This window comes from Neophocaena asiaeorientalis, unplaced genomic scaffold (genome assembly GCF_003031525.2).
Source record: "Neophocaena asiaeorientalis asiaeorientalis breed wild unplaced genomic scaffold, Neophocaena_asiaeorientalis_V1.1 scaffold507, whole genome shotgun sequence".
Taxonomy (NCBI): domain Eukaryota; kingdom Metazoa; phylum Chordata; class Mammalia; order Artiodactyla; family Phocoenidae; genus Neophocaena; species Neophocaena asiaeorientalis.
The window spans coordinates 221,621-233,116 of NW_020175401.1; the positions used below are offsets into that span (position 1 = coordinate 221,621).

The 11,496-nt window shown below is 41.1% G+C and overlaps 1 protein-coding gene across 1 annotated transcript in view; it reads left to right on the forward strand.

Moving 5' to 3' along the window:
- Nucleotides 1–11,490, forward strand: part of XK (X-linked Kx blood group antigen, Kell and VPS13A binding protein) — a 49,402-nt gene extending 37,912 nt beyond the window's left edge. Inside the window, exon 3 of the mRNA XM_024766558.1 lies at nt 8,029–11,490. Coding sequence (XP_024622326.1) covers nt 8,029–8,855 — 827 coding nt within the window. The 3' untranslated portion in view covers nt 8,856–11,490. The remainder of the gene's footprint in view (nt 1–8,028) is intronic.
- The last annotated feature ends 6 nt before the right edge of the window (nt 11,491–11,496 follow it).

Sequence of the window (11,496 nt, forward strand, 5' to 3'; positions counted from 1 at the left end):
GCCTTTAAGAAGGTGTTTGTCCAGTTGCTCTTGGCAGAAATATTGAACCAAAACAAACTAATCTGCCATTGTCAGCATGAAAACCCTCTTACCTTTAATGCCTTTTTAAGGGAAGTTAAAAAGCACGAGAAATCAGAATTGTACTCTCTTTTTCATTTTAAATGCTCATTGACCCCTGAGGGTGAAGCTAATATATTGTCCTTAAATAAGTCTATGCAAATCTGGCCTTTGAATTCTGGTAGAGTTTTTGGGATACATATGAGAAAGTGTGAAATCTATTATGAGTTTGTTCTATAGTTAAGAACCAGAGCAACTAAGGAAGATGTACAGATGGCCAATAAGCACATGAAAAGATGCTCTACATCATTAGTCATCATGAAAACGCAAATCAAAATCACAAAGGTGTACCACTTCACACCCACTGGGATGACTAGAATCAAAAAGTTATAATAAAAATTGAAGTTAATGATAATAACAAACATTGGTGAGGGTGTGGAGAAATTGGAACTTTCATACACTGCTGGTGGGAATGTAAAATGGTGCAATCACTTTGGAATACAGTCTGGCAGTTCCTCAAATAATTAAACACAAAGTTACCATATGACCCAGCAACTCTACTCCTATAGACCCAAGAGAAATAAAAATATATTCATAGGAACTTCCCTGGTGGTGCAGTGGTTAAGAATCCACCTGCCAATGCAGGAGACATGGGTTTGAGCCCTGGTCTGGGAAGATCCCACATGCTGCAGAGCAGCTAAGCCCATGTGCCACAGCTACTGAGCCTGCACTGTACAGCCCGTGAGCCACAACTACTGAAGTTCACGTGCCTAGAGCCCGTGCTCCGCAACAAGAGAAGCCACTGCAATGAGAAGCCCACGCACCACAACCAAGAGTAGCCCCTGCTCGCCACAGCTAGAGAAAACCCAGGTGCAGCAACGAAGACCCAATGCAGCCAAATTAAAAAAAAAAAAATCACACACAAATGTTTGTAGAAGCACTATTCACAATAGCCAGAAGGTGGAAACAGCCCAAATTTTCATCAGCTGATGAATGGATAAGCAAAATGTAGTATATCCATACAATGGAATATTATTTGACCATGAAATGAAATGAAGGACTGATGCATGCTACAAGATAGATGAGTGTTGAAAATGTTATGCTAAGTGAAAGAAACCAGTCACAAAAGACCACACATTATATGGTTTCATTCATACAGAAGTCCAGGATAGGGAAATCTATAGAGACAGAAAGTAGTTAGTGGTTGCTTAGGACTGGGTGGGGGAGGGGGGTAGAGGAGTGAGAGCTAAAGTGTGCAGGGTTTCTTTTTGAAGTGATGAAAACGTACTAAATGTGACTCTGGTGATGAAACGTACTAAAAGTAGATATCTGCGAATCTGCTTTTGGAGAAACATTGAAAATATTTTCTCCCATTCTGAGGTTTGTCTTTTCATCTTGTTTATGGTTTCCTTTGTTGTGCAAAAGCTTTGAAGTTTCATTAGGTCCCATTTGTTTATTTTTGTTTTTATTTCCATTTCTGTAGGAGGTGGGTCAAAAAGGATCTTGCTACGATTTATGTCAAAGAGTGTTCTGCCTATGTTTTCCTCTAAGAGTTTTATAGTGTCTGGCCTTACATTTAGGTCTTTAGTCCATTTTAAGTTTATTTTTGTGTATGGTGTTAGGGAGTGTTCTAATTTCATTCTTTTACATGTAGCTGTCCAGTTTTCCCAGCACCACTTATTGAAGAGACTGTCTTTTCTCTCTTGTATTTTCTTGCCTCCTTAGGGAACTCTACTCAGTTCTCTATGGTGACCTAAACGGGAAGGAAATCCAAAAAAAGAGGGGATATATGTATATGTATAGCTGATTCACTTTGCTGTACCGCAGAAACTAACACAACATTGTAAAGCAACTATACTCCAACTAAAAAAGAAAGAGTTTAGAGACAAACAGTTCTCAATTTGAATCCAAGCATGACCACTTACTAGCTGTATGACATTGGGAAAGCTATTTAACCTCATCTTTCTCATCTGGAAAGTGGGTATAAACTAGAACCAACTGATAAGGATTAAATGTGATCATATATGTAAAGTGCGTGGTGTTGGGGACATCATAATTGTTCAGTAATAACTGTGATCATAAAATTATTGTTAACAAAAAAGAAACATTGAATTGTACACTTTAAATTGTGAATTGTATGGTATGCGAATTATGTCTCAATAAAGCTGTTACAATAGAGGACCAAAGCAATATTTATGATAGCACCTGGGGAGAGAAGGTGACAGATGTGGGTACAAGCTCACGGTGATGACGATCTCTCTCATTTTCACTCTCTTCATTAACAGTTTGCTGACGCAGACGTACAGAATGGACTTGAGGACATGGGGAGGGGGAAGGGTAAGCTGGGACGAAGTGAGAGAGTGGCATGGACATATATACACTACCAAGTGTAAAATAGATAGCTAGTGGGAAGCAGCCGCATAGCACAGGGAGATCAGCTCGGTGCTTTGTGACCACCTAGAGGGGTGGGATAGGGAGGGCGGGAAGAAGACGCAAGAGGGAGGGGATATGGGGATATATGTATACGTATAGCTGATTCACTTTGTTATAAAGCAGAAATTAACACACCACTGTAAAGCAATTATACTCCAATAAAGATGTTAAAAAAAAAAAGTTTGCTGACCAGTTGTCAGGGCCTGGGGTGGAATTAAAGCAGAACCCTGGGTCCTGTAATACATGGTCAAAGGTAACTCAAGTAAGAGTAAGTCATGGAATCCAGCAAGAGCAGTGATCTGGATAACTGACCAGGAAGATAACACTGCTGAGATAATCCAGACTTGTCTTAATCCTGGCTGGGCCCAACATCCTGAAGCAGGACTTACCGTCCTTAGTTATTCCTGTGGTCAGAAAGTACTGCACTGTTCCTAAATCTCCCTGCTTTGCAAGCCTCTCATGTACCTAGAAGAGGTTTTTTTTAGAGTGTAAACTTAAATCTCAAAGACCTTTTCTAATTTGGATCCTATTTCTCTGGAAGCGCTGGAAACATGTGCAACTTCTTGATTGAGAAAGGCACATAAAGCAGATGTATTTGCATAGGAAGCCCATAACCCCAGAAGTCACCATCTGGGAAGGGGCTTTGAGAGTTCTCATGGCTCACTTCAGTCGTGTCTGTGAGAGATTTGGAGCTTCAATTACTCATTCAGTGGTTAAAAAAAAAAGGGCAGGTCACAGATTGTACAATTTTTAATTCATTTATTCAACAGACATATCAGTTACCAACTTTGTGCCAGTCACTGTGCTAGGTGCTGTAATAAAAATCTGTATGAAACAGTAGCTACCTCTAGGAGATTGCACTAAACCAAAGGTACTAAGTGAGGAAAGAGACGTATGCATTACGTGACTGTGAGTTCCCAGTAGAGTGGCAGTTAACTGAGCTTAGAAGAGTCTTGGAAGCATTTAGCACAACTGAATAAATATAGTTGAATAAAGGCCGAGAAAAGGCATCATTGAGGCGGTAACACTTTAACTGAACCTTGAAGAACAAGTAGGGTTTATCCAGGCAGACGAAGAGGAGAGGAAGGCTGGTGGCAGAGAAACAAATGAGTTAGGACCCTGTGGTAAGAGCCATTATGAGAGTTAACAAGGGACAGAGCCAGAAAGGGAGGAAGAAATGAACTTAGAGTAGTACTTTTCAGACTTTAATGGTCATACATTAAAGCCTGAGAAAAATGGAAAATCGTGTTAAAATAGAGATTCTGACTCAGAATCTCAGGGTCTAAGCTAGAGCACTTCATTGACCCCCAGTCAATGTCAGTGCTTCTGATCCATGAGCCACACTGAGTAACGAGAGCTTAGAGATCTATTTGAGTGGGATGGGAGAGGAAAGTGAAAAGCCCTAGTTAACATGTAAATTTCTGGATAGAATGATCTGGACTGATGGTGTTGTGAGCTGCTAGAGGGAATGTAAGAGGAGATTTTCAAGGAAATATAAGTTTTGTTCTGTGCTTTGTTTTGTTTTGAGGCACCTATAAAGATATCTTGGAAGAGAAATCTGGTAGGAAGGAGAAAAATAAAACCATGTTTCCTGAGTAGAAGAGAAAGATGTACCTATGAATGAAATTGAGAAGGGACTGCAAGAAAAGTGAGAGGATGATTAGGAGAAAATGATACGATCACTTCCACAGAAGAAGTTTCAAGAAAGTGGGAATGAACAATGTCAAATGTTGCAGAGAGATGAGGAAGGAGCAAGACTAGAATCCAGACTGCAAGGAGTTGAGGATTCGAAAACGAGTGTTTCGATTAGTGGTAAGAGGGTTGAGGAAAGTGTGAAAGAGAGTGTGGCAGTAGACAGAAAGGAGTGCCAGGTAAAGGGAAGGGTCCTCGCTCACCCTTTTTTTTTCTTCCTCTTTCCTTTCTCCTTCCCCCTTCCTTCCCTCCCTCTCTCCCCTCCCTCCTTCCTTCCCTCCCTCCTTTCTTCCTTTTAGCATTATTATTATATCAATAGAAATTTTCCTACATACAAAAAATTGAGAGGGTATTATAATGAATGCTAGGATAAGCCACAGAGAAAGTGCTTGCCTTGTCCTACAAATAGAATTCCCCTCCGAAGACGAATCCTGAGGAATAAAATGTTCTCCACCACTTAACACAAACATTAGGGTCTTGAAGTCAGGTCAGGAAATTAGCAAATTCATTCCTAATAACAATTAATTTCTCTGTGAAATAGGAAGAGTTCCTTTGGAAGGAGTTCGTTTGGCTGGAATTGCATGGGAAGAAGCTTTGTAAGCGTGGCAGGGGTTTGGAATATTGCCAAAGCCTTCCTTTTAGCTTTACCCAAAGTGATGTCTTACCTTCTAATAAAAGATAGAAACAGCAAAATGCCCTCCGACCTCGCCCCTCCACTCCACACACTCACATAGGAAATGAGAATATGAAAAGTAGCAGGATACAAAATTAATGCACAGAAATCTCTTGGGTTCCTATACACTAATGATGAAAAATCTGAAAGGGAAATTAAGGAAACACTCGCATTTACCATTGCAACAAAAGGAAAAAAATACCTAGAAATAGGGCTTCCCTGGTGGCGCAGTGGTTGAGAGTCCGCCTGCCGATGAAACTTATTTGTAGTGTGTTGGATGGACCTGGAGTCTGTCATACAGAGTGATGTAAGTCAAAAAGAGAAAAACCAATACTGTATGCTAACATATATATATGGAATCTAAAAAAAAAAAGGTTCTGATGAATCTAGGGACAGGACAGGAATAAAGACGCAGACATAGGGAATGGACTTGAGGAGGTGGGGAGGGGGAAGGGTAAGCCGTGACAAAGTGAGAGCGTGGCATGGACATACATACACTACCAGATGTAAAATAGATAGCTAGTGGGAAGCAGCCGCATAGCACAGGGAGATCAGCTCGGTGCTTTGTGACCACCTAGAGGGGTGGGACAGGAAGGGTGGGAGGGAGATGCAAGAGAGAGGAGATATGGGGATGTGTGTATATGTATAGCTGATTCACTTTGTTATAAAGCAGAAAGTAACACACCATTGTAAAGCAATTATACCCCAATAAAGATGTTTAGAAAAAAAGATTATTAGGGGCTGTTAGACTTCTATGACATGCCACTTAAAAGGTCAGGACCACCAACGGATCCCCTGTTGTGTTGACTGTGGGAAGAGAAGGTTGGGAAATGATGTCAGGAACTTTTCTCCATTTAAGTCTGAATAAGTAGATATTTGCATAAATATCATCCTAGCCATTCATTAGATAACAGCTTAACTCTAGAGGTAGAAATATACATTCCAAGCATTTTGTTCAAGCTTCTTGTCTCCCAAGTATATCTCTCTTCCTGGCCCCTTTCTAGGGGAGCAGGGAGCACCCAACGTTGGGAATGATAATTGAAGTTAGTGATTTCACAGTCATTTCTTTGCATTCTCAGAAGGCCTTAGCAGTTAATTCCTACTAAGCAGCAATTGGGTAATAATTGGCTAACTCTCTTGATAGAGAAAAAAACCATAATTTGGAAATAATTGACCTAACGAGAAAAATGGATAGATGGTTAAAAAATGGTTTGGGCCATTGCATTGTTAAAAGTAATAAGTAACTTGGAGATGAAGTACCATAAATATAACAGTGTAAATACTGCATGTGTATGAATACATAATTTATATGATAATTTACACTTAGCTCATATTCTACATTTGAAGTTATTTTTCTTGTAGTAGAAAAAACTGAAGGACTAAAAGAAAAGGATCCAATACTAGATTCTTAAGGTCTGTAGAAATGTGTAACCATACATATAAAAGTATATCACCTGGGATAAACCATAATGGAAAAGAATATAAAAAAGAATGTATACGTATAACTGAGTCACTTTGCTGTACAGCAGAAATTAACAGAACATTGTAAATCAACTGTATTTCAATAAAAACAGTGTATCAGCAATATGTACTGCTTTATAATGCTCCATTGAACTAGCCTCTCAGAAAAAATAATTCAGTCCAATTACTTCCCAGGCTACTCCTGTGATAGTATTTCTATCTTTTAAATTTGATTAGTACATGGCAGTCTTTCCAGAGAATGAGATCGATGATTTAAATCAGTGCCAAAAGACTATGAGAGGAGTTGATGCTTTGAGTAAAGCTGAGCTTCTCCCAGGCAACTAACTACCCAAGCTTCCGAGTTTTTATGCCCATCAAATGTAGATGTCTTCCATTGATTCAGAACTTAAATAAGAAAATGAACCCTTTATTCCCATGCATTTTAAATTATAAGTAAAAACAATTTTGTTATATGTACGTTGGAGGTGGGCATGGAAGGTATTATCTCAATTTTATGGGCAAGAAAACAGAACCCAGCCAGACTCCGGGCTCCTCCCTGCTCCAATATTTGGAGGTCGTGGCAGCCTGCAGTAAGTGATTGTATTTCAGATTCGACCACACAGTCTGTGCTCATGGGTTGGAAGTACATTTTTTAGATAATAGAACTCACAGCCAGCAGTGTCATGCTCTGAAACATAGTACCATGCTCCATTCAAATGAGCCACATCTTGTCCCCTAACACTGCTGCTCGGTATAAACCGGGTAAACCCATTAGCCGTCAGCCATTTTACGAAATAAACAGCTAGAGTTGAGACCTCTTGAAACATTAAGGCCTTTTAGACCAAGACAGATTGACTCAGTAACAGTGAGGTTCTCATTTCTTCAGCACTGTATGGAATTTAAGAATATAACTGAAGAGCAAAGAAAAGTGAGCAATCTGTAGTCAGTATATAAATTTAAAAGGTCCTGCAGATAGAGAGGAACTCATGAACAATTTATTATTGAGTGCTTTCTGTTTCAGTTTCTACACTGGTATATGTTGAGGGTATCAAGGAGAAATATCAGACATGGTCACTCATGACTCCTCAGGAGCTTGTAAGCTGATTGAGGAAACAAAACGCGCCATGTAAAGGACTCCACATATTCAGACAGAGCAGATGGGGTCTGAAAGGTGTTTTAGTCTCAGTTGACCCTGAAGCAGACCCTGAGACAAGCATTTGAGTGCATGTCTGTCTGGAGGAAGGTATAAGAAGTGTGGGAGAAGGGAAGTGAGACAGGGAAGGGAAGGCGGCCAATAAAGGTGACAACGTTACTAGACAACGGTCACCATGGGTGACTAGAAAGTAATCTTATGAGGAAACACCGGTAAACAGTATAGAACACACACCTCCGAGTTATTCTACCCAAACGGTAGGGGAACTGGGCTCCTTATATTCCAGCTCTTCTCAGGGCTAGGATTGGGGTGTTGAAGGGCTCTCCCAGGGGTATTAATTCCTGGGCACTTCAGCCTGCCCAGCACCTGGGCACAGCAAGCTTCTGCAACCCTGGGAAAAGCCCTCAGGTGCAGTGAGCAGACGCTGATAGCTGGAAGCCAGCCGTGCACATGAAACAGAGGGGTCCAAGGAATATGGGTAGAGGACTACCAGCGGCCATCACAGTAGGATTCTTGGTGTAGGTGAGACTTGAGAGCGCTCTTTCTCTTCTCTCCTCAGGTCTCTTCATGGTCCTCTCCCTATTGTCCATCGTGTATGGAGCCTTGCGCTGTAACATCCTCGCCATCAAGATCAAATACGATGAATATGATGTCAAAGTGAAGCCCCTGGCCTATGTCTGTATCTTCCTCTGGAGGAGCTTTGAGATTGCCACTCGAGTCATTGTCCTGGTCCTCTTTACCTCTGTTCTGAAGACCTGGGTGGTGGTAGACATACTCCTCAACTTCCTCAGCTTCCTCTTCTACCCCTGGATCCTCTTCTGGTGCAGTGGCTCCCCCTTCCCTGAGAACATCGAGAAGGCCCTCAGTCGGGTGGGCACCACCATCGTGCTGTGCTTCCTCACCTTACTCTACGCCGGGATCAACATGTTCTGCTGGTCAGCGGTACAGCTGAAAATCAACAACCCCGACCTCATCAGCAAGTCCCAGAACTGGTACCAGCTGCTGGTGTACTACATGTTGAGATTCATCGAGAACGCCTTCCTCCTCCTCATGTGGTATCTTTACAAGACTGACATCTACATGTATGTGTGCGCACCCCTGCTGATCCTGCAGTTGCTCATCGGGTACTGCACGGCCATTCTATTCATGATCGTGTTCTATCAATTCTTCCACCCTTGCAAAAAGCTCTTTTCCTCTAGCGTTTCTGAAAGCTTTCAGGAGTGGCTAAAGTGTGCTTGCTGTGACTGCAGGCGGCGGAAATCCTCCGAGTCTGCAGAAAAGACGGATCTAAGGTCATCCGCAGACAGAGAGGAAACCCCTTCTAGCAGTAAAATAAGTTCTATGCCCAGCCAGATCTTGAATGCCGATGAGCTCTTTTCTGCTTAATGGGACCTGAGTCTCTTGAGGCACAGATGTATTGTTTGCTGGGTTGATCCCTGTTCTTCGTACAAGTGATGGGCCCTGCGCAGTTAACAAAGCAGGAAGTTATCTCAACTCCTTGTGAGTCTCTCCCCTTCGGAGAGCTCTTGGGTGGGCATGTGGGAACCATGGAGAGAAGCCAGGGAAACCCCTGAGTGTTGCAGGGGCAGCCTAAGGCACCACCATTCACAGCTGACCATGTTCTCCCAGACGTTACTGGCCTTTTCATTGACAAAGTACCCATGATATCTGAGTTGGGCTGGTTAGATCCATCAGGTAGAATGAGGGCAGGGGCTTACTTGTTTTCTAGTTTTCTGGACTGCTGGTCTAGGTAGCCTAATGTTTTATTATCCCTGAACGTAGTTTTCACCCAAGAGTTATCTGATGACCACAGATGGTTACTGGGGTTTTGCCATCAGCCACAACAGTCCTGTCAGAGTTTTCAGAGAGGGCTGTTCAAGTTTGGTTTTTGAATAGACAGATGTTCCATTTTCATCTCATTAGGGCTCTTTGTACACAACCAACTGTAGCAGCCTTGGAGACTTTATTCTCAAGGATCCATGGATTCAAAGTTGAATTCTAAATTTGGTTATGGAAGCCCTAGAATTTTAGAAAAGTTGTGTTCCTTCAATATGTTGAAGAAATTCTGGATCAAGAAGGTTGTTAAAATATCAAAGTGATTGTAGGCTTTTATAAGCAGAGTTCTTACCTTCTTGTGATGGTTTAAGATGAATCTGCTAGAAGGTAGGCTTAACCTCATCAAGGTTCAGTCCTGTCTTACAGTTCTGGGAAATTTCTAGTAGAATTTGCTAGGATTTGCCTTCTTAGGAAAGAAGAAAATAAAACCCATAGTCTTTACTCCACCTCTTCCTTGCCTGTCAGGAAAGTTTTAGACAAGAGTTACCTTGGTTAACCTAAGTTCTTCTAGAAAACACAGACATTTCTCACCTAGCATATGTATATAGGCCATTTTAATTTTCATTATTTGAAGGAAAAGGGTTCCCCACCTTCAGTTAGATGTTGACTTCAGAAACTTTTAAATTTTGCAAACAGCTAACATGACCAGAAGATTTTTATCTTTAATTGAATGCATTTTGATTTGGTATGATTATGAGTTAATTTGAATGAGAACTTCAATTTTATCCTCCTACACTCTCCTATCTTCAGTATAATTTCTCCTTTGACCTGGAACCATATTTCTTTCATAAAAGGATTTGTAGAATATCCTCAGTTGTCTTGGAAAAATGCCTAGATCTAGTACCATTATTTCTACCATAAAAACCTTGATAATGAAACACCTGGGAGCAGGTGACGTCACTGACGAGGCTGGACATTGCAGGTCGATCAGGGCTGACAGTCTTAGGACTCATAATGGCTGAACTTTCTGACCCATCGAGTTTCTAACAGCTAGTTTGTCAGGGGATAGGTTAAAATGGTGAGTTTGAGTAGGAGTTGTGGCCAGAATTAGCCAGGGATGGAGAGACTGGTACTTCCCCAGCCTTGGTTTGGAAGCCTGTCTCAAGAACCACTACAAAATCTGGGCCTTCAAATTCATTTAAAATCATTTTAAGGTAGAATGTAGGTAAGCATATTGAGTGACCCCAAACCAAACTGACAGTGATGGTCTATCACACTCCTAAAGCCCAATTATAAGCCACATTTAAAAGGATAAAGAGGTTTGGTAACTAAATTGGACATTTTGTCATCTTTAACCCTTGATATGCAGATACCCCTGCTTTGGGGCCATATATGTCTAGTCACTTTGGGGAAGAGAAGCCACTGCTTTTTTTCTTCATGGCCACAATTTAAGTCATAGTGAACTGAGAAATCTTGTTTTTAAATTATTTGTATTATACCTCTGAAATGGCAAAATTATAGCTCAGACTGCACAACTAGGTTGCCCTAAAGACAAACAAACCAGCAAATTTCCTCCTATCTTCAGAGTTTAAAATGTCTTTTTCAGTAATAATTCCAATTTTTAAAACTCTCCGTGCTTTGTCTAATTAATTACATACCATAACTTGTTGCAACAGATACTCCAGCTGATTCATTATCATTTGGCTGGATGGAGGTGAAGTATTTCCTCGAAATATATTGAAATAAGATCATCAAATATGTTTAGACTTTCTTCATTACTGGAGACAGTGCAGTGTAGAGGTTGACATCTCCCTGTCCAACCCTGCAAGTTAGTTAATTGTTCTATGCCTCAGTTTCCTCACCCACAAAATTTGCATGATATACTTGCCCGGACTACCTCACAAGGTTGTCAGAAGAACAAATTAAATAATAGGTGTGAAAATGCTTTGAAAATATTTTTGAAGTGCCATGCATGTTTAAAGGAGTTGTTTTTATAGTTATTCAAACCCATAACAGGTTATTGTTTTTTGTTTTTTTTTTTACCGTTAGAGAAGAAACAAGTAGCATCATTCACATGAGTGTCTTAAGTGAATATGTCGGCCTTTGGCCTTACGGAAGGGCAAGTGTGAATGGCCTTTACTCTTGGAGAGAACTCAACAGTTGCCCTTTCTCTTACCATCAGTTGCTTATAAAAATTAGCACCCAGGGCCTGCCTGGTGGCACAGTGGTTGAGAGTCCGCCTGCCGATGCA